Source organism: Macrobrachium rosenbergii, chromosome 7 (genome assembly GCF_040412425.1).
Source record: "Macrobrachium rosenbergii isolate ZJJX-2024 chromosome 7, ASM4041242v1, whole genome shotgun sequence".
Classification (NCBI taxonomy): Eukaryota; Metazoa; Arthropoda; class Malacostraca; order Decapoda; family Palaemonidae; genus Macrobrachium; species Macrobrachium rosenbergii.
In genome coordinates, this window is record NC_089747.1 from 38579881 (window position 1) to 38605241 (window position 25361).

The 25361-nt window shown below is 33.0% G+C and overlaps 1 protein-coding gene and 1 long non-coding RNA gene across 2 annotated transcripts in view; one reads left to right on the forward strand and one right to left on the reverse strand.

Moving 5' to 3' along the window:
• The window catches only part of LOC136840316 (uncharacterized), a 315086-nt gene that overhangs the window by 139931 nt on the left and 149794 nt on the right, over nucleotides 1–25361 (forward strand). Inside the window, exon 3 of the long non-coding RNA XR_010853583.1 lies at nucleotides 17716–17899. This is a non-coding gene — a long non-coding RNA (uncharacterized lncRNA). The remainder of the gene's footprint in view (nucleotides 1–17715; nucleotides 17900–25361) is intronic.
• Nucleotides 5152–10304, reverse strand: LOC136840315 (uncharacterized). Its single transcript, XM_067107013.1, has 2 exons — nucleotides 8772–10304; nucleotides 5152–7190 (listed from the first exon to the last, which is right to left on the reverse strand). The coding sequence occupies exons 1-2, from the start codon at nucleotides 8908–8910 to the stop codon at nucleotides 6463–6465; spliced, it is 867 nt and encodes a 288-aa protein (XP_066963114.1). The 5' UTR covers nucleotides 8911–10304; the 3' UTR covers nucleotides 5152–6462.

Genomic DNA, 25361 nt, shown 5'->3' on the forward strand with positions numbered 1-25361 from the left:
TATATATATATATATATATATATCTTATTCTTAAAAATCACAAATTGATGTAAAAACTAACCTAACCTAACCTAACCCAACCTAACCTAACCTAAACCTAACCTAACCTACACATTCTTACAAAAATCACAAATTGATGTTAAAAGAAGCAGGACGGTTGAAAATGAATTCTAATGAAATACATTTCGAACAGAATGATGATGTTGATGAGCCTTAGTTTCTTCTATACACATTGGTATGTATGAATACATAAATGGACAAAAGGGCCCGTATGTCCTTTTACACAAACATACATATCCATATGTATTAGCTTTGTATTCTGTGAGTGCAGAGGTGTGTATATGTTATGAAAAAGTGATGGACAAGTGATGAGATATGTCAACTCCGTTCAGAGCTCAGGTTAAAGTTGATTAGCTTATAAGATTAAAACAAAAATTGCCCAGATGATGGCCCCATGGCCAAGTCGGTACAACAGGTAGATTATTTCAAAAGGAATTTTCATGACTACAGGTTTTTCTTTTAGGAATGGTAAATTACGTAAGAACAGTTAGATATTTATAGCATCGTACACGCAGGCATGGATACGCAAGATCATATTGAATTGTTTTTTAAATTAACCATTTGATCGGAAACACACACACACACACACACACACACACACACACTCCCACGTATATCAAACTCACACACGCACACATACACAACTGAGAAGTATCTTACACCCTGAGAAACAGTCTCAATTCCTACCCATGGTCTCTACATTGACGACTGTAGCAATGGAGTCCTCTCCACATCTTTGGAGAAGAAAGCACCTCTACACTCGAAATATAGAGAGTTTTATTTCCAGTAATTTTATTTTTTCATTTTGTATTCACAAATAGAGCATTACAGTTTTCTACATAATCTGCAATGAAGAAAACTGTAACAGGGAAATATAAAGAATTTGTTAGATTATTTTAAACAGCTGAATTCTTAACTGTATTGCAATCTCTTCATACTGAACTGTGAAGAAAACTGCAACATTACAGTTAAAAAAAAATTCTCCTTTTTTTTAAATATATTCCACGAGTAGTAAACCCAGTCTTTTTGCCTTTCTATGAAGGAGACTGTTATACCACAGGTCAAATATATAACGTTTAATTTGTTTCTTTTAAAAAGTCATTTGTACACCTCTATCTTCCTCTGCACTTCCCGTCTGAAGAGAATAACCAGCTGTATAACTGAAAGAAAATTTTCAGAAGCTATATATATATATATATATATATATATATATATATATATATATATATATATATATATATATATATATATATATATATATTCCCATGTACAATTGTACAGAATAGTAAGTTTCATTAATTATAAATCATAAACCACTTTTCGACCCTGTGTTTCCTCAGAACATAAGTTAAGTGATACATAAGATTGTGTTATATATATATATATATATATATATATATATATATATATATATATATATATATATATCACTAATACATGAGATACCTTAGGCGTTGCCCTACTACCTTTAGAAATTCCAAGTATTGCATACACAAAGTTATTCAACTCGAAATATGTAGACGAAATACACGTTTTTATTTAATCTTACGTAAGGATATCCTATTTTTTTTTTATTTCTGTTTCATCTTCCTTTCTATACCATGGTACCTATCGTGTCTCTTGTCTCTGTTTTGGATCGGGAAATGGTCCTTATGCTTTTTCTCCCATGCAGCATTGGCACAGCAGTAACAGCAGCAGCAGCAGCAGCTGGCAGAATCGTCATGCTTGAAGCCAGAAAAAAGAAAGATAAATAAATGAACAAAAGCTCAAAAGCAATGCAACAATAGCTGGTGGCGTCTAGAAGCTTGGGCATGCAAAAAAAAAAAAAAAGAAAGGGCACTTCGTGCACGTAGAATAGGTCAACAGGAAAACACTTCTCTTCTTTTGTGATTTCTTTATTCCACCTTTTTTTTTTTTTCTTAGACCTGTTCGAACATACCTTGGATCACTCTCATTTCCAACCTCCTCCACAGCGCCCTGTGGGTAATGAATGCAAGAATGCCCTCCGGCAAACACACACAAAAGATCAAGGAGACATTTCTTCAAAAAAACATCAAAAAAAGAAGTTCGTCGGTGCGGGGAAAGGATTGGAATTTGATGTGCGCCACATAGATTGAATGAAAAGTGTGCTGAAAAATACAACAATTTGCGAAAAATATCTCGGTAAATTGACGGTGATTCTTTTCCACCTGCGAGTTTCAGGAACGGAGGGGCGATTTCTGAGACATTTTAATTCACAAAATACAAAATACAAAAAAGAAAAACATGAATTATTGCACGTTTAATGACAATTTCGTATTTTCTTCACACTAACGATACAAAATTATTGCTCTTTCGCTGTGTTTTCGTAACCTTTCTGTCACTTGCGAAAGTTCCACTATTTTACTTTTGGGGGAAAAATTCTTCCATATTTTCTTGGGATGTTTCCCGCACGATGCCACGCTGTTCTGAATCAAAATTATACAACCATCAGTTCAATATTACGTCCAATATACTCTTTTAGATGGTTCCAGATGTATTTTCATTTCGTCTGCTCCTTCCTTCGTCAAATAGCTGTCATATATTTTTCAGAAAATGTTTTAATCGTATAAATATACTATTTGAAACTATGTCTCCAACATGTATGCAACATAACAGGCTAATCTTAAAACCCACAGACTAACCTTACTTTTTTTTTTTTTTTAACTGGCCTACCAAGATTTCAATCAGTATATAAATATATGTATATATTCCTCGAAGCCTTGTCAACCTCCAGTCAAACTGAAGTATTTCTTTAACTGATTAAATTACATATACATATATCTTTCTATATATTTCTAAAATACTCTTTACTCTCTCTCTCTCTCTCTAGAAAAACTAAAATGTTTCTCTTCTTTTAAATAATACTTTTATTTATATACTCCTGCGTGTTTGCATGCGGCCCAAAACACAAAAAACCCGTGTGAGTGTATGTGTGTGTGGCTGAATACACACACGCATCATGATAATTACCTAAATACGTAATATCTGTTTAGAATCTATAAGTTTATACTTAGTTCTTAACGCCCCTAATATAGAGGAATACTACACTGACCATTTCCCCAGGGAATCTATGGAAATGCTTCTGATTCTTATCTAAAAACGTCGCTTTTTTATGAAAAATAATTATTTGTGTTGGTTTGTGACTGAAACAACTCTGTATCTCGCCTTGACATTTTTAGGTCCCAGCAAACCGTTATTCTTTGATGTAACGAAAGAAATGAAGTGGGAGTTTGTTACAAACCAAATTGCCATAGATCTCTCTTATAAAAGCCCAACCCCCACCCCCAAAAAAATTGGAACAATAGTAGGTTCTGTTACAAAATATATATATATATTTTAAAAAATTTTTTCCCTTCATATTTCGGCTGAAGGGGTTTTTATCTTCCAAACCAGATCAAGCATAATTTCAGGTTTATCTAAACTGCAAGAACAGAAAATTTAGTATGTGTAAAATAGGTTTTCTGATCCGCTAGAATATTCGATATACTCACATTTAGGTCATAAATCTTTTTGGAAAATTTCATCTAAATATCTACTTTTATATATATATATATATATATATATATATATATATATATATTTTAATATATATATATATATATATATATATATATATATATATATATATATATATAATATATATATATATATATATATATATATATATATATTTATATATATATATATATATATATATATATATATATATATATATATATATATATATATATATATATATATATATATATATATATATATATATATATATATATATATATATATATATATATAAAGATATATATATATATATAAAGATATATATATATATATATATATATATATATATATATATATATATATATAAAATCTGCTACTTCATAGCCTATGTTTTGCTTTACCTAATGTCAGAAAATATATAGCATTACTTCTACGGCTTTTACTTTCCATATAATACTTATCTCTTCTCTACCTTATCGACTAGTTTTTCAAGTTTTGGGGATAAGGACACGTTGACCTGATTTGGCAGCTTCACCAAGTACAGTACTGTGTTTCTCATGTCCATTGTGCATTCTTGTTCCCTTCAAGTTATATGTATATATATATATATATATATATATATATTTATATATATATATTTACATATATATATTTATATATATATATCTATATATTTATATATATATATATATATAATATATATATATATATATATATATATATATATATATATATATATATATATATATATATATATATATATAATATATATATATATATATATATATATATATATATATATATATATATATATATAATATATATATATATATATATATATATATATATATATATATATATATATATATATATATATATATATATATATATATATATATATTATATATATATATATATATATATATATATATATATATATATATATATATATATATATATATATATATATATATTATATATATATATATATATATATTATATATATATATATATATATATATATATATATATATATTATATATATATATATATTTTATATATATATATATATATATATATATATATATATATATATATATATATATATATATATATATATATATATGTATATATATATATATATATATATATATATATATATATATATATATATATATATATATATATATATTATATATATATATATATATATATATATATATATATATATATATATATATATATATATATATATATATATATATATATATATATATATATATATATATATTATATATATATATATATATATATATATATATTATATATATATATATTTATATATATATATATATATATATATATTTATATATATATATATATATATATATATATATATATATATATATATATATATATATATATATGTATATATATATATATATATATATATATATATATATATATATATATATATATATATATATATATATATATATATATATATATATATATATATATATATATATATATATATATATATATATATATATATATATATAATATGTACATAATATTGTATGCCTTTGCATAGATTGCACTCACAAAGGCATACACTGACGAATGCACTTACATAAGCTTATATATTGTACAACTACCGTATGAAACAATGACCGTACCTTACAAAATCCACACTATTTCTGTTAGATGTAAATAAAGCTACGCTACTGAATCGAAGTCAGACCCAATGGCGTTTCCTTCATTCTCATCGTATTTATGGCAACTTGGTCCCAAGCCTCTTTGTTTCTTTGACAGCCAACACGTGACGGGATTGAAATCATCTCTAAGTAACTCTCTAACAATATGAAATTCACACCTAAAATATCTCTTGAGTTTTACTCTAACACGTAAATCTGGAATCCTTCAAAAACTGTGAAAAATCTGAAGCCTATGTACAGAGCAGATACACAAATCTTGATTTTCTTATTGAAAAAAAAAATTCAAACACCACCATTAAAAGTTATCCTGAATGGGAAATAATATTGCTGTACTCAGAATTGGCTACAGTTCTAGGAACACATAAAAAGTAAGATTTTTTATACACATAGTTTGTATGTAATGAAACTAACAGCAATCTGTGTCAGAAAATATTGCTTGTTTTCTTTTTTTCTCTTATAGTTGGCCATGCTGACAGCAGTCGAGTATTATAGTATTTAGACTTATATCACACACCAGAGTTCAGTAACGTAAGTGTGTGTGTGTATACATATGTACATTATATACAATATTCAGAGATTCAGTATTTTGTACACATATGTACACTAACACGAGCACAACAGGTACGTACGTACACAATATTATATATATATGTATATATATTAAATTGTATAAGTATGTATTCATACAAAATATTTTTTTCACATGTAGTGACGAGACGTTGCTTTCTAATTTATCATGTAATATCAGATCATTGGAGGGATCCTTTGCATATTTCTTGACCTTTGAGTTGGTAAACATTTCTGCACTAAACTTTTATATTATATATATATATATATATATATATATATATATATATATATATATATATATATATATATAGTATATATATATATAATATATATTGTCTGCATATAAATTAAGATGCTGAATGCTTTTCAGCCTTAGCAGTCCCGTTCTGCTAGGAACAGTGACATGGGTAAATGCAGTTGCATCTTGACAGTGATTTCCTTCTGAAATGAGGCACTAGTTTTGGCTTAGTTACTGGCCAGGAGATTGGTAAGCACCTATAGATTGAGCATTGCTGAGGGCTGACATCCTGTTCAGAGTTCAGGGTTTATATTTCTGACTGAGGACATCATCATATGCTCCACTTTCCTCTCGTTCTTATATTCTGTTCGTGTGTGGGTCAGAGAAAGACCTCGAAGCTAGGCTAGGAACAGAGCTCGCCGCTGCCCTGGCTAAGTCCAGCGTAGAGCCGTGCTGGTCGTGGGCTGCTAGTCTGTTGGCTAGGTTTCGCCCCGACACTTCCTTCACTGCTCTGGACGACGTCAGAGCTGAGAGAGTTAAGAGTCTTGGTCTTCCTTCTAACATAGACCCAAAGCTCAACAGCCTGGGAGTTCTACAGGTAGATAGATTGTTCTGAATGGAGATGGATCTGTGCGGTTTGGATGGCGTTATGCTTCCTAAGGAATGGGCCAGAGACCTCCCATTGGGCAGCTGATTCTGACGAATGTTTGCACATCTGTGATCGAGCACTGACTCCAGGCTAACGGACGCACCCCTGGGTCGATCGCTCTCGAATACACTCTCTATGTCCGTCGGAGTATCGTTGTAGCGTTGCGACGTGAGACTGGTTCTGGAGTGTTTTGGGGTTTTTGGTGTTTGGACGTCAGTGGTGGAATGCTTGGACACACTATCTGGAGCTGGCACAGTGTAGATCTCCTCCAGAAGCTCAGGTGGCAGTGGCGGAGGCGGCTTGAACACGGAATATCTGTAGGACCAGTCGATCTCCTCAGCAGGACCGCAGATCTTGTACGCGCAGCAGGCGACGATGCACAGGGCGAAGAGTGCTCCGAAACACAGAGCTGATAGCTGGCTTGCCAAAACAAAATCTGGATGGGGGAAGAATAAAGAGGAAATGTTAAACAGATTTGCAGTAGCAAATACAAAATATCTGTAAATGAATGTAAAGTGAGACACTTCAAGACTTGAAGGATTCATCCTCAAAGATCAGATACACCTGAAATGGAATTACAAGTTTTAGATCATTCATACGAATGGTAACTAATACCATACCACTTTGCAAGGAAAATCTGTTCTGATATCTCAGAAATATAAGAAATTATTAGAAGCGTAAGAAAATATGTTGGCTTAATCACATTAGTGTTTTACTATAACCAAATTATGATTAGGAATACCTCCCTAGCAGCTATGAATAGCAGACTTCAATATTCATAAAAATGACAAACTTAATTATTCATAAAACAGTTATATACATTGTTACATTTTTCCATACTTCAATTGTTAAACCACAGAGTATTATCCATTATACATTCATAGACACAGCTTTAAAGTTTAAAATATTTACAATATTTTAGTATGTATCTCCAGGTAATGTTTCTTTAGTAGTTATTAGAGCTAGTTTAAGCACATAAATTAAATCTTTTATTTCAAAACAAATTAAGCCCAAATCCTAAAGCTACGGAATCTACTCAGTATCTAGGAATTCTTAGTTTGTGTCCAGTATAGAGAAATTAGCCATTAATCCTGAAAAGAAAAAATTTTTGCAATTGAACTCTTGCTTCATAATTCATTCAGTCATAGTAATGGAAATGTTATCACATATCATTTTGTTAATTGGTAAAAAAAAAAAACAATAGAAATAAATTAAGAAATAATATTTATAGTAACAATATTAAGTTTGTCGAAATTACAGTAAGTCTTCTGTAGCTGGATGTAATTGTAGCCCAGAAAAAAAAACTTGAAAAGTAATCACTGCTTCTGTTTTGTTTGACAGAAGGAAGTAAAAAAAAATACAGTAAAAACAGAAGTGGTGTCAATACGTCTGAGCATGTTGTCTTGTTAGTCTGTAGGTAGATATTTTCAGTAACTTTCTCTGTTCTCTTTCGCAGGTAAAGATAGGAAGAAAAGGGTCACTGAAGTAAGCTAAGATGTTCTTTCAGTTCCTTCTCATTTAATGGAATAGTTTTAACAGAGGGGAGTTGATTACTTAGGTTTTTTTGTTCCAATAGCCATGACAGAGAATTTTTCTTTGGGATATACATTTAAATTGATATTGGCTTCACTTCAAAGCATCTTGTCCCAAATATATCCTGAGATAAATAAAATCATAGGTTTAATGTATGTCTCTCTTTGAGAGGTATTTGAAACACATTGATCCGACCTGGAAAAATATGAGATTGCTCATTCCTGGAAAATATCCATAAATTGTCTAATTTTTCTAAAAAAAAAATATATAAAATCAAAGATTTAATGTTTATTTCTCTTCGGAGGTATTTGAAACACATTGATCCGAGCTGGAAAAATATGACAGAGCTCATTCTTGGAAAATATCCATAAATTCAGTCCCATTTCCTAAAGCCCCCGCCCCCAAAAAAATCGATCCAAACGCCTCCGTGAGCTGAAAAAAAAAAAAAAAATCGAACAAGGGATACCGCAAGGCAAGCTCCTACCTTCCCAGGTGATTTCACGGGCTGCTGCGTTGTTCCCCAGGGGGTTGACCCCGTAGCCCCCGGCACCACCCTTGGCCGCCTTCCCTCCTCTTGCACAACTGGCCGGCAAACCTGTTGAGATATGAGCACTAAGTACCATGCTGGTGGGGACAGGGGTTCTAACCCAAGCACTGCCTTGAGGAAGTTGTCATACGTCTCTAAGCTTTTGAGGTCAGCATTGTTTGGTGTTCGAGGTCATGGCAGACCGTGAGGGTGGTTCTGAGAGTTTGGAACAGATGCTCCAAAAATTTGTAATTAACTAGACCAACTGTATAATGCAAAATGGTAAGACTGATGGTGTGAATATCTGCAACATCTAATGTTAAAGATTGACTCAGAATTCAAACAACAATAATCAGTAAGTACAGAACCTGTTGTATTCACTGAGTACAGAATTTGAGAATTTGCCCAATGGCCTGATTTGCAAACAAGAACGTATGGTACGTTAGAGAAAGTTACAAATGTCCCGCCCCTTCGCTGGTTTGCCATGACAGTGTGTGTATCGAAACAGTGTCTGTATGTAAGAACACAAAAGAAGCATCAAGAAGTTTAAGGTTCTAACCATACGCTGCATGTGGCATGAAAGGTCTTGGAAACTGAATAGCATTCTAATAATCTTTGGAAATCAACTTTCATTCCTTTGTTTTGCGTTATAACTGTTTGATGTAAAAGGCAGAGATGATATTTAATTGTTTTGTGTATTCGTGATCAATTAATATTCAATTTTCGTGAACTTTTTTTTTTTAAAGAAATTGATTCTATTCAGGTAAAAAATACTATCAATATTTGTTCGCCCTTTTATGCTTAGAAAAAGTAGTCTGTCAAACGCAGCATATGGTTAGATTATTTGACAATAATTGCTGGTGTTTTTAAGAAACATAGATATTCCCTGAAGATCTCACTGATTTTTTTTTTTAATTAAACAGTCCAATCATACACTGTGTCGCCAAGTCACTGCGGAAGAAGCTGCTTATTTATATATCTATGAATATAGATAAAGAATAACACTCAGAGCAAGCATCAGCAAGACTTCCGTTTCTTACAGAAAGTACAGAAACATTTATATGCAACACAAATACCGTTTCGACATGTCAGAAACATAGCCAGGAAATATACCAAAAGCTGTTGATTTAAAAAAAAACGGCGGACTTCGCATAATTTTTGTCATTTCTTTCAGGTTCCAAATGGTAAACTGGGTAGAAATTTGTCTTTTGTTTTCCATGATTAGTAATTTGTACCTACATGTGAGGTAATTTATCTGTTAAAATGAAGTTATGTAGGAAGCAAGTTATGCATCAAATTCGAAAAATCCCATTTGTCATTAGGTAAACAATTATTTCTATCATTAGCCCACTGGGAATGAACCGTCTTATATTCTTCAAAGCACTGATGATCCATTTACAAGAAAATAAATATAAAAAAGTGGTGGAAAGATATATCATATAGGTCTGAGAACCACTTTGCATCCATAGCTTAACAAAATATTATGTATAGTAGACAAGAGTGACCATTATCATTTTATTCATTTTAATACATTGTAAGTATAATATATATATATATACATATATATATATATATATATATATATATACATATATATATATATATATATATATATATATATATATATATATATATATATATATATATATATATATATTGAAAGTTCTTTCATTAGATACATTGAAATGACTGATACTTTTGAATGGGATGTAGGTACAAGTATAAAATGTATCAGTAAGAATAAATTGAGCTTTTTTTTTTTGTCTTGGAAACCTTGAAAATAAGACTACTGTAATTAGACTGACAAATGCCAATAATTTCTACATTCAGCATTTTGGCTGTTGTATTTTTTTTTTGCCTATTCTCTAGCATAGTTTTATGGACTAAATTCAAATAAAAGCAAGAAAATCATTACAAACCTTCAGAAGTTGCCTGACCCATTTTCAAATTTCAGCTTTTGATATACTTTGCTTGGCAAAAGCACACTGATGAAAAGGAATAACACCGAGAATATCAATAATATCATAAGCCAGGGGATAAACACTGGGAAACTGAGCTTGGGGAAAAAAATCTATAAAAATATCTGATGCATATGAAAGGCACCATTGGTAAAATATTGCTAGTAAACACAGCATGAGGGGAGATATATATTTATACCACAACAAATGCTGAAAGCCTGAGGATATGCACATAGAGAAAAAAAATTGTTGTTCGAGCTAACGAACAATTAATTCATCGAAGCACTGATTTTTCTATATTTTTCTATATTGCCAATGCATCATGAACATTTACAGTAAAAAATTATACTGGTACCAATTATGGCCTTACCTAAAATTTTCATATTTAACTGTGAAATATACACTATTAGACCTCCAGTTTTCTAAAGAGTATAATTCCTCCCCCCTAAAATCATCAGTGGACAAAAACATATGATCATGAATACCAACCATGAACTACTGCAATAATAGGTAAGACCTTTGGCAATATTTTGAGTGCTTTTTCGAGCACTCTGGGGTAAATCACAAGACCAGCAACAATGCCAGAATAAAGAAGCAATCAAGCAAAGGAAGGCCTGGAACTGCTATCTCGTCTTAAAATGTATGGAATGCAAGCACAGTTGGCATAGAGAAATCTTAATCTTAAATGAAGCATTTCCAAAAATTTGAGGCAAAATCTAACAAGCTCTGGGGGGTGCAGTAAATGGAGAAATTTCATAAGCAACACCTGCAGACAATAAAAAATTCGACATCATGATTCAGTAAAAAAAAAAAAAGTATTATTCAAAGCCACATTCTAAGAGAAAAATTCTATGCATGATGATACATTTACAGGAAGATATATATAAAAAGAGGTGGAAAGATATATTAAGTAGGTTTGAGAACCACTTTGCATCCATAGCTTAGCAGAACATTGCGAGACAAGGGTGACCATTATCATTATAAATATATTAAATATATATTATATATTAGAAGTTCATTCATTAGATGCAATGAAATGACTGGTACGTTCAAGTGTGATGTAGGTATAATGAAAACAGTTTCTTTGGATACATTGCTTTGTGAATTTGTATCCAATAGGATTCGATTCAGTGGATGTGTCACTAAGAATAGATTGAGCGCTTTATCTTAACTGTAGGTTGAAGCCTAACCTAACCTGACCTAACCTAACTTAACCTCTCTCATTTGTGTAAGACTTGACAAAAACTGTGAAAAGTGTTTTTTTTTTATTTCCACTGAAAAAAATAATATTCTTAAGAGTTACTTTCGTGGGATAACATGATTTATAAAGATGTCTTTCTGTATTGTATATCTGGGTACTTTCCACATGAACAACATCAGAAAGCATAGTATGGATGCCATAACAGTTCTGGTTTCGTTTCAATTCGTTTCATTTGCTGTAACTTTTTTTTTTTCCAGAGGAGCTATCTTGGAAAGATGGGAGGGGGGGAAAAAAGAGGGCATCTCAGAATGCTGTCTTCTTTCCCCTGTCTTCTTAAATTTATGCTTGACAACACCAGAAACACCAAATTTATATATATATATATAAAAACATAAATTCCGACACCACAACTACATGCTTTGTATACACCGACAAAAACGCTGCAAAACTTAGTAGTAAAAAAAAAAAACAGACACATCGAAAACATCAACAACCGTAGATATATATATATATATTTTTATTGCACACCGAGACACAGAAATAGCCTACTCCTGCAATATGAGACAAGCAGGCGAGAAACCACAACAACAGGAAAAGCAAGCACAAATAGAGAGATATATTTTTTTTGTTTGTATGTGAAGATGTTTGTTCCAACACAGCAAAAAAAAAAAAAAATAAAAAAAGACATTCCTGTGTTTCTATTCACATGGTACACATAAGATTAAAACGTGAATATATATATTTCCTACACAGGCCACGGACTTCAGGTTTGGATTAGCCAAGAAAAGGAATACTGGAATTCTCTCTCTCTCTCTCTTTTTTTTTCTTTCTTTTCTTTCTTTCTTTCTCTCTCTCTCATTCTCTCTCTTTTTCGTTCTCTCTCTCTCTTGGCAAAACGCTGAGAGTCGTGGCCACCATTCATTGTAACACAGTTTTAATTTGCTACAGATAAGCTCAGATGTTCAACAACTAGCTTTTATTTTCATATGTTCAACAACATGCCTCAAGTAAGGTTTTAGATCCCTCGCGGGGAGGGTCAGTACAGTGAAATACAAGTACATGATCAACTTCTGGAAACATATAAATTAGTCAAGATATCATTTTGTGGTTATTTCATAATGTTGGGCAGCATACCAGGAATGTGTATCTAAAGGTTCCATTATATCTAACAGTCATATCTAGAAGCAGATAGATATTAAATCTTACCTGTGAACGCTTATGGGTAAATATATATAGAAAAAAAATAGAGATATATATATATAAAAGCAATGACAGGAACAACTGCTATGAATGCAGAATCGAATGGGTTAAAATATCAGATTACCAGGAAAGCACAAAATCTGTTGCACTAAGAGATTTACAGCGAGCAAATGTCAATATAATATATATAGAGAGAGACTCTGGAAGCTACGGGAGGTCCAAACTAGAGAGTAATGAGAACACTGCTATAGAAGACAGAGGTAGAGAGAGAGATGGGTCTGGCTGATGGAGAAGCCAATTCAGTCTGTACAGAGGAAGCCTGTGGGTGGTTAATTCTAACATACACATAAGAACACTACTGAAGGGAAACTAGAGATCTCTTTTTAGAAGCCAAACGAAGAGACTGTCTAAAAGTTTTGTATGATCAGTGCTTATAATATGAAAGGTTTACCTCTGATAATTTTTCTTTCACTGGGCATTCAAACCTGTAATCATAAACTTTGAAACATCATGATAACGACAATTGCTTTCTAAACTGTATCTAGGAAAATGGGGTTTGATCCTAATATATAGATATATATATATATATAGATGTGTGGCTCATTGTATGGGGAGGGAGGAATGGTACTGGGTGCAAAATAGTCAGGAATGAGGTGTTCAAACCAGATAGGAACAATTGGCAATTTTTAAGGCGTTAGTGCAAGGGGAAATTGGAATAATTTAATGTACAAACGGGAAAGACAGGGAAAGATTTCAACGGGGGAATTTTGTCCTTTACTAGAGTACTTCAGGATCATTATTAATATTAAAAGTTTGAATAGATACAATATTCACTTCACAGTACTCATATAGAAATTACAAAGAAGAGTTACCTCGTTGCTGTCATAATTCAATTGCCAGTATTTATGTAGTATTTTATACTGAATTCCAGCTGAATTTAAGGCAATATCAATCGTTACCTTGTGAATTTGGAAATCAGGCCTTTGTAATGATTTATAACCATTTTTTTTTTGAGTGAAGGGAAAAAAACAAGGGCTACAGTTACGAAAAATTTCTCATTATATATTTAGGATCAACACCACTGTATATTGAAAACAAAAAGAGTTGCGTTCAGCTACACGCGTAACAGCTTATAATATATATATAGATTCTCTTTGGTAAGACTAAGGGACAGCACATGAACATGCAAGCGTTCTTTCACACATAAAATGAAAATATACATTTCATGGAGAGACCATAGACTGCGCTAAAGAGGATTCATGAATACATCATGGAGAGATGATATATTTTTTGACCCCTTTTCAAATGCGGTGATATATTTTTTTTTTTTTTACCATTTTTCAAATGTGATGATTCCTACCCACACAAAAAAATTTTACTTCCCTTGAAAACAGTTTTTTGTTTATGTGCGAAACGTAATTTTGTTCATTGTCGCATATTTATATTTGTCTCCAGGGACGCTGGATGTTAAAAGTTGATTATTTACGATCACAGAGAATTAACTAGAATTTTAAAACATTTATTACAAAAATTTGTCTAATTAACTATATTATTATATTTTATTGACTCTTCATCTTATGAATAATCATTTATTTTTATTCAGTTTATGTTATAAACAGTTAACAAAATACTAAGTATGACGATTACAAGCCACGTGATCAACGTTGATACTTTATCGTTATAGAACATTAGAATTATCCAGGTTTTTATTATTATTATTATTATTATTATTATTATTATTATTATTATTATCATTACATCCCATGTAATGTAGGTTTTGTCTCTGTCTCACTCCCGCCCCTGAGAAAACACTTATCGGTTCCAAGAATGACATACATACATTCCCAGTGAATTGAGCATACTAAGGAAATTGAAATCAATAGATAAAAACCCTCTCAGTAAATGCTTTCTAAGTCAGGCTTCTGTAACTCTAATTTCATAGAAAACCAGACCTCACTCACGACCTGTGAATGCTCTCTAAGTCAGACTTTCTGTGACTCTGTTTTCAGACAAAATTCAGACCTCAGTCACGACCTGTGAATGCTCTCTAAGTCAGACTTTCTGTGACTCTGTTTTCAGACAAAATTCAGACCTCAGTCACGACCTGTGAATGCTCTCTAAGTCAGACTTTCTGTGACTCTGTTTTCAGACAAAACCCAAATATCAATCACGACCTGTGAATGCTCTTTAAGTCAGTCTTTCTGTGACTCTGTTTTCAGACAAAATCCAGACCTCAGTCACGATCACGACCTGCGGATGCTAAGTCAGACTTTCTGTGGCTGTTTTCAAACAAAACCCAGATCTCAATCACAACCTGTGGATATTCTCTAAGTCAGACTTTCTGTGACTGTTTTCAGACAAAACCCAGATCTCAATCACAACCTGTGGATATTCTCTAAGTCAGACTTTCTGTGACTGTTTTCAGACAAAACCCAGATCTCAATCACGACCTGTGGATATTCTCTAAGTCAGACTTTCTGTGACTTTTCAGACAAAACCCAGATCTCAATCACAACCTGTGGATATTCTCTAAGTCAGACTTTCTGTGACTTTTCAGACAAAACCCAGATCTCAATCACGACCTGTGGATATTCTCTAAGTCAGACTTTCTGTGACTGTTTTCAGACAAAACCCAGATCTCAATCACGACCTGTGGATATTCTCTAAGTCAGACTTTCTGTGACTTTTCAGACAAAACCCAGATCTCAATCACGACCTGTGAATATTCTCTAAGTCAGACTTTCTGTGACTTTTCAGACAAAACCCAGATCTCAATCACAACCTGTGGATATTCTCTAAGTCAGACTTTCTGTGACTGTTTTCAGACAAAACCCAGATCTCAATCTCGACCTGTGGATATTCTCTAAGTCAGACTTTCTGTGACTTTTCAGACAAAACCCAGATCTCAATCACGACCTGTGAATATTCTCTAAGTCAAACTTTTTGTGACTGTTTTCAGACAAAACCCAGATCTCAATCACGACCTGTGGATATTCTCTAAGTCAGACTTTCTGTGACTGTTTTCAGACAAAACCCAGATCTCAATCACGACCTGTGAATATTCTCTAAGTCAGACTTTCTGTGACTTTTCAGACAAAACCCAGATCTCAATCACAACCTGTGGATATTCTCTAAGTCAGACTTTTTGTGACTGTTTTCAGACAAAACCCAGATCTCAATCACGACCTGTGAATATTCTCTAAGTCAGACTTTCTGTGACTTTTCAGACAAAACCCAGATCTCAATCACAACCTGTGGATATTCTCTAAGTCAGACTTTTTGTGACTGTTTTCAGACAAAACCCAGATCTCAATCACGACCTGTGAATATTCTCTAAGTCAGACTTTCTGTGACTTTTCAGACAAAACCCAGATCTCAATCACAACCTGTGGATATTCTCTAAGTCAGACTTTTTGTGACTTTTCAGACAAAACCCAGATCTCAATCACGACCTGTGAATATTCTCTAAGTCAGACTTTTTGTGACTGTTTTCAGACAAAACCCAGATCTCAATCACGACCTGTGGATATTCTCTAAGTCAGACTTTCTGTGACTTTTCAGACAAAACCCAGATCTCAATCACGACCTGTGAATATTCTCTAAGTCAAACTTTTTGTGACTGTTTTCAGACAAAACCCAGATCTCAATCACGACCTGTGAATATTCTCTAAGTCAGACTTTCTGTGACTTTTCAGACAAAACCCAGATCTCAACCACAACCTGTGGATATTCTCTAAGTCAGACTTTCTGTGACTGTTTTCAGACAAAACCCAGATCTCAATCACGACCTGTGAATATTCTCTAAGTCAGATTTTCTGTGACTGTTTTCAGACAAAAGCCAGATGTCAATCACGACCTGTGAATTATTGTGGATTGGAAAGCTAACGAATATTACTTACATTGCTAATAAGCGAACTCTATGTTCCTCAGTTATGTTACCAATACACTGAGGTGTCTGTTCCATAAACTGGCGTTAGCTTCCTTCACACAGGGGTGGCCTGAGTTGCTGTTCATACTTATTCTCTATGTTTTGCAATTTACTAAAGTGTCATCTGCAGAATGTGTTATTATTATTATTATTATTATTATTATTATTATTATTATTATTATTATTATTATTATTATTATTAAGATTTGCTTTTTTCACTTTTCCTATTTAGCCTTCAGGACCTGATTTCTGTAACCAGCTAAGGTCCCCAGCTGAAAATTAATTGCATGCAACCTGTTTTTTTAATTGTTATGATGTTTAATATTTTGACTATTATTCTTAATACTAGTACTGTCATTACCATTATTATAATCACTATTTTTACCACTTCATCAGCAACTGTGTGGATATTGCCGATTATAATTTTTATCATTTTATCTCGTGTATGTAGACTGTGCGCATGTTATTATCTACTTTGTACACTCCATGTAAATGGCCCTGGGCTGAAATGAAGATTATTATTATTATTATTATTATTATTATTATTATTATTATTATTATTATTATTATTATTATTATTATTATTATGTTACTGACACCTTGATTTTATTCCAGATTCATTTGGTTGTTCTTCGACATTAGAAGAAGCTACATGGCATTAGGCTGGACCTCTTCCATCTGTCAGCTGCAATTTTATGGAAGCTGAGATACTTTTCTTTGTTGATCAAAGACTGAATTACTCGACCGCATCTACCAGCAAAGGCTCCACTCACACACATGGCACATAAGGAATTCTAAAGTAAGTGGCATCATGTCAGTTATAAAATGAATTCAGTGAGAGATTCATCATCTGTAGTTCCTGTGCGTGGATGGACCTGGGTACTTTTAAGAGCCTCAGATAATGGATTAAGCTTTCTGGATTACAGGACTCTAATAGGCATAAATTTATAAGTGGTTCAGAGCAATTGTTATATAGGCAGTGCTATGATGCACACACTCTCAAATCACAGAATCTTATTTTGAAGTTGGTGATTGAACTTTAAGTCTCCGGTGAAACCTACAAGGCAAGATCACTGGGTTTTCTTGCAAATTTTGGTGCACTTTAGTCATGAGAGCAGGTCTGAATTTTTTGAGGAATTTGGACAAGCGAAATTAGTACGTAGCCCGACTTACTGAGCATTTACTGCTATTCCAAATCCTTCTAAGGGAAGTCTGAAGGGGGAATTTATGCTGCACAATATGGGTTATAAATCTGATTAAAGGCAAAAATATAGTTAACTTACGAGTAATATTTTCCACACACACACACACACCTGTGAAAATGCACACACTTCGTTCTTGGGAACTCAGAATAGTTCTTCTGACAATCTGGGAGTTCAGAATTGGAACTGCTAGTTGGAGGACATCAATGGCACTGGACTTTAGGGAATAGCTTTTAAGACAACGGGAAAATCACCATTACAATATTGACTGATGGTAGGAATGTTGGGGAATACACCTTTAATAGCAACAGGGGAGAATTTACCGCTGACAGCTAATTGTAGAAGCACACCAATACAGAAAATTTGTAGGAAAACGTAGGAAGGGAATCTTTATCTTTACAATTTCTATATGCCGAGTTAAAAAAAAACACACACAGTTGTATAAATTCCATTTTCGCTTTTGTAACAAAAAAGAAACTCTCAAAGTGACTCCAAAAACATTTGATCGAGACCCCAGTCGTTATAAAATTTAAAAAAACACCATAGAAGTTTCGCTTGTGTTGTGGAGTGGTTACTCATTGTCCCTGAAGAGAGTACATAGGAGGAACTGCAATGGTAATTGAAAGACAAGAGTTGTGGTTGAGAGATATCAATTGATTATAAATACTTCCAACCTTACTTAGTTAATTTTAATGTTTTCAGTCACTTCCTTATACAATAAAGAGAGTATTTAGTGGCAATTTTTTCATTAACAAGAAGACGAGTTCCTTACTTACTTACACGGGATTAGTGAGGTCAGCTTCTGCAACCTAATTATCACACTAGTTTCCTGGTTAACGAAAATCAGTTTTACCAAATTTTTAACCTTATCAGATGATTATGATCATTATTATCATGACAAACATAATGATTATTGTATTTATTATTATTATTATTATTATTATTATTATTATTATTATTATTATTATTATTATTATTATTATTATTATTATTATTATTATTATTACCCAAAATCTAAATGTATTTATGCTGTCGTGTTCATTATTTACCGAAGGGTTTTTAAGTTTCCCTCATTATTAAGACAAACATTCCTGATTGAGTTAATCCCAAAATTACCTTTCCAATGTGTTAGGACATTTCTTCATAGAGGATTAGATGTAAACAAGATGCAGTAAATATGTGTCAGTTCAATTTTGTCGCTCGCGAGCAAGGACAACACGAACCTCCTCACTGTGTAGGATGTGACACTGAATGACATGATATTTTCACAGTGACCTGGTCAGGCTAACAGGAGATCCTTCTTTTGGAAGAGGTGGTGAATGAGGACACTATCAACCAATGACACTGATACGTTCATGAGTGAACAAGACAGAATATCTAGTTTTAGGCAAATGACGCCATGTTACAAAAAAAAAAAAAAAAAACAGGCACATAACACAGTGATCAAACTAATGTTTTTGTTCTATTCTTCCGTACTTTTTTGAAATTGTAATTGTCGGGCATAGTTTGTAGATACCTTGATCAAGGACAACTGGTATGTATAAAAGTACATAGATATACATTTACACATATATACATATACATACAGTTGACTCCTTTTGTCTAGTGGTGGTGATGGGTAGGCGAACGAGTATAATTCGTGTCACTAACTACAAATGCAATACAGATGTACCAAAGATGAAAAAAAAAAAAGAGATATACATGAAAGTATCATCTACCTTTTTGAAAAGGAACATGGGTTTAATTCTTGCTCAAATACTTTTTTTTTTTTTTTTTTTAGTAGAATCGTTTTACCACTTAACCGGGTTGCGAAATCCTGGTTCAGCGTGTTAGCTGGCCATAGATTTGACCAGACATTAATCAGATGCATGCATGACTTGATTTAGCCTTCGGTACTGTCAAGAGTGTTTTGATGTGTATTCTATCGCCCATTTTCCTTCCGTTAGACTTTGAGGAGGTGCTGGGTAGGGGCTGGGAAGGTTTTGGTGTAGGATGTGAAGGGCAGACAAATAAAAGCAAAAGCCAGTCTCTACTTCTAGACACATAAAGGTTCCAACTCATAAATTGAACAATTCCAAACCAAAAGGATGAAAGAAAATAAACAAAGAGATCACTTCGTTTTGCCATGTTGCTTGATAACCAAAGAAAAATGATACCTGTAGGCAATTTTTGTTTAAAATTATGTACACATATCATAGTTAGGGGCAACTAATCATTACCCCAAAAGATCATGTTAAGAACTGAAATGAAATATAAGGTTTTACGGAATGCATCGTCAGCAATTTTTTTTTTATATACGAAAAGAAGAAGCTGGCGCCAGTTGATAGATAAGGTTTATCTTCATTGCTATTTTTTTTTCAAAGGCAGATAAGGTTTATTGATGTGAGGCCAAAATGTTTCTTTTGCGTTTCTTTGCATCGAGTTGCGGGCGATAACAATAATAAAAATAATAAGAACTGCAAAAACTGCTGCCATTTTAGTAAAACTAGAACCAATTACGTTTCCAATCTCTAGACCGTATCGTCCTTCAAAAAATCCACTTAACTGGATTTGAAAAAAAAGCAACAACGCAGATATATATATATTTTTTACTTGACTTATACTTACACTTAAACAGGTCTCATGAACATTCACATAACAGTCACACATTGAAGGATTCAATGCCTTAAAACGAAGAAATGATATTACACTGAACTAGTTTACAACAACTGACCCATAACTAATGCATATATATATATATATATATATATATATATATATATATATATATATATATATATATATATATATATATATATATATATACATACATATATATTGTTACATACACAACATAATAGATATATACATACACAGTGATACATATGCACATACGTACATGCATCCATACGTGCATACACGCTTATACACCCTGCGCGTGTATACCGCGTGTACGTACGTACGCTGATTATGTATACGTGCGAGATATGCAGCAGTGTGTATAGATACATATATTTTTGCCAGCACAACACAGGGTTGATCTTCCACAAGCAAGAGGCACATTGTGACGGAGCGTTCGACTAAAACACAGCTATACCACAACAAGGAGCGAGCTCTTAGTGCCGCCATGATCAGACATTAGTAGGAAACTGTTACTTACTGAAATGCGGAATTCTTTCTTTCGCTACAATTGTGACGTGACCCATTTGGAGCCAAGCAAGCTGGATGTTAAAAAAAAGTGTCTATCTTGCCAAACTAGAAATGGTTTGAAATTTTTGGGGGGGTTCCTTTAGGGGTGAATATTTGTTAGAAGGGTGTGTCTTGCAGCCCAGGCAAGATAGAGTAGATGGTCATTTTTGGTTCATTTGGTGCTGGATGTTAAAAAAAAAAGTGTCTATCTTGCAGGCCAAACTAGAAATGGTGAGAAATTGAAATTTTGGGGGGGTTCCTTTAGGGGTGAATATTTGCTAAAGGGTATGTCTTGCAACTCAAGTGAAAAAGAGTAGGCGGTCATTTAAAATTGTCCGGGTTCCTTTAGGGCTGAATATTATAAAAAGAGGTTTTATCTTGCAAGCCAAGCAAGATAATTTGATAACTGGGGTTCCTTGAATAGTACACCTTGCGAGGCAAGCAAGAGCAGGCGCTCACAAATTTCGGCCTCCTTTTGCAGGAAAGTTTCACGAGAGGGTTATGACTAGTAGAAAGTTTATGTAGCTGGTGATTTGGAAACAAAGGGTTACATTAGTGGTTAACAGAAGTAAGAAGATATGGATATTTTTAGCTAAGAGTAGGTGGTGATTTGAAACCTGTGATCCCTTTCAAGATACATCTTTGTTAAATGATACGTTCTGTGGCCCGAGCAAGGGCAGTGAGCTTTAAAACCTGGTGTTCCCTCTGAGGTAAGTATTTGTCAGAGGAAACATTTCACATGTCAAGTCAAATCTGGAATTTTCCTGGTGCTGGAAATTTGCAAGTGGGCATATGTTTTGCTGGCCAAGCAAGTTTAGGAGGCAGTTGTCAATGTGTAGTCCCTTTGGTGGCAAAGATTGTTAATGGGGTGTATATATCTTCTGGTTCTCTTGGTGTTTTGATATTCTGAAGATGTTCTCTGTAGTCTTGCTAGATTGACAGCTATCTGAACTTTAGGGGCACTTGTGTGATAGGCGTCTGTAAGGGGAAGACAAGAGGAGGTGCCAGTTTGAGACTTAGGATGCCTTTGGTGGCGGAGATGTTGAAGAAGAGTAACCACATTTTAGTGAAAACAGGATCAGGAGTATGTAAGGTGGGGTCTTTGTAGTTTCTTCTATTATGGAAATATATAAATCAAGCCAAATCTTTGGAGCCCTGTAAGGGTAAGTGGATACTGTAATCCAACATCGCTTTAGTGGTACACATTTTAAATGATCTCTACTCAGTGGTGGCCATTTACCCACCAATAAAAAAAACTATAGCTGTAACTGAAGACATGTCAGACAGTCATTATCTATGTGGCATTAAAAATAAAAACAGAACATTCATTTGCCTCCCATGGATGGCAAGTTGGGAATCGACTTTCGGTGTAGTGAGTGAAAGAATAAACTAAAACTGAATTTCATAATCGCAAGGCCTCTCAGAATGTCAACATTAGCTCCGTGGCAATCTTGGATGAGATCTTGAATGGAACATGACTGAAAGCAAATTAAACATCATTTCAATTTTAAATTCAGTTCTTGACACATACATTCAAGCTTCAAACCAAATTCCAGCACTCGGTCACTATGTTTCCAGATAATGCATGATTGAAAGACATAAATAACTAAACTTGAGATGTCGCACTGAGGATTATTGCCCTAAGTGGCTAAATTTTTAAAAATAACGTTTTTATATGATACTATAGAAACTATATTTCATTTGAGCAATCAGTCATTCAAAAATGAATGTCAAATATTTTTTTATCCCCTTCACCAAATTTCACTGTAAGAAAACACGATTTCGGTTGAGACGCTGTGAAATTTTGCAGCTTTTCAAACTTCAGTCCATGAAAATATTATTCAAATTGCTATGAATAAAATGAGAAATAAATAAAAAAAAGTCTTTAAGATCGAATTATTTCTTATTTCTCGTAGCAACGGGCTAATAAAAACCAGAAAAGTGAAATAAAGTTGCTTAATCCAAAATCATTTTGATGGGAAACTTACTCAGAATTTGATTTTTACTCCCGGAAAAAAAAATTACCGAAATGAAACTGCTTATCAAAAGGTCTTTTTTCCGCAGCTTAACTGATGATGGAGACGTTAAAATGAAATCTATTTCGCTTATTTTCTCTAAGATATATTAGAAAGCTACTTAGTTATCTAATGGATATTTTTAATAATAGTGCAAAAAACCTTGACTTCAAAACATTAGTCGTTTTGCAGTATTACCCACAAAAGGTTACCTACTTAACCCTGCTTCTGAATGCTCTGGATGTCAAGTAATGATGACAATCAAACATTGATTGTGTGAATGTCCAAAGCACAATCGGCAGCTGGTATCAAGTTTTGGAAATAAATCCATCAGGTGAAATTTCCAATTAATCCAGTTATAAAGTTTTGAAAAATTTTAGTTCAATTAACATAACATATAAAAAATTATAAACATAAGTTAAATACAAATCCTTTGGGCCAACCTTGGCGATCAGCTCAGCAGTGGTCTAGTAAAACTATTTGAATAATAATAAATAAGAATATACGTCAAAACGCCGGTAGGAAGGTTGGATTAACAACACGTTTTATATAACTTTTATTTGTGAATCCTATGACAAAGACAGTACAAACAGGAACAGTACACAGTACTTACATATTTCCGTGAAACACTTTGGGTGGTGGTCATGACCTTGTCATCATCGTAAGGTACAGAAATTATGATTAAATACACCTCGAAAGCAAAAACATGGCGGGCAACTGGAAAATCACGAGCGTACCGAAAGAAGCCCTAACACCTACAAAAATGCAATGTCTTCGAAAAAATCTCGCCTGTTACATATTTGTGCCTTTGCTGCTACCCTATAGATGCTCTCTGAACTATGGAGTTTTGTAAAGGTCTAGAAAATACTTCTTCAGCTATTGTTATATAATATATATATATATAATGAGTCTAAGAAAGTGTTAAAATTGCTCTTACTGTACAGCCAACCAACATGATTCATAGGAAGACCTGGAAACTAGTGAGTGTTGTGGGGTCGAGGAGGTTAGAGGAACGTTCATTGTCGAGATGCGTACCGGAGGTGGACACTAGAAGAACAATAATGTCTTTGGGGGGCTTCTGCCGTGTGTTTGATATCTCATCGGTGGAATTCATGATTACATTATGAGTTTGTGTAATATCAGACGGGACGAGTAGTGTCACACACACACACACACACACACACACACATCCATGAGACGAGAGAGAGGCGAGAATAGGCATTTCAGTCGAATTTAGATGATTTAGAGAGTACAGTTCAGTGGGATTTTAGTCGAGGGAAAATATTTCAGAGAATCTGCCTGAAGTTCAAATCTTTTAGAAGATTATTATTATTATTATTATTATTATTATTATTATTATTATTATTATTATTATTATTATTATTCAGTAGATGAAATTATTCATTATGGAACAAGCCCATCAAAGGGGCCAGTGACTTGAAACCTATTCAAAGAATATTATGGAACATTAGAAAAAGTAAGATTGAAGTCTGAAATACAAAAAGAAGAAATTTTCAGTATTGAAAAAAAAAATTACTGAATTAATAAATAGATAAAAATTTATTAACATGCAAACAAATTTTTTAATATCAGACGTCAATCTTTCTGACTGAACAATGCATACAGATTCCTTTGTAATGCAGATCTTTCAAAAGGTTCGTCATATCAGAAGATTCAATTTTAGGTCTCTAGGAATGACGGAGTTCAAAAAATAGACTCCTGGCTATAATATTGCATTCAGAAGACTTTGAAAGTACAGAGATTTCAAATATATCCTGTGAACTGAGATGAGTCCAGTTGTTTGTGCATGAATATTCATATTTGGGCATCGTATAAGATTGGGAGAAAATTCCATTGAACTGCTAACATTTTAAAA

Coding starts and splice junctions, on each gene's coding strand:
- LOC136840315 (XM_067107013.1), bottom strand. CDS start 8,910: ATGGTACTTAGTGCTCATATCTCAACAGGTTTGCCGGCCAGTTGTGCA. Junction 7,191..8,771: donor CCGTGAAATCACCTGGGAAG/GTAGGAGCTTGC, acceptor TCCCCCATCCAG/ATTTTGTTTTGGCAAGCCAG.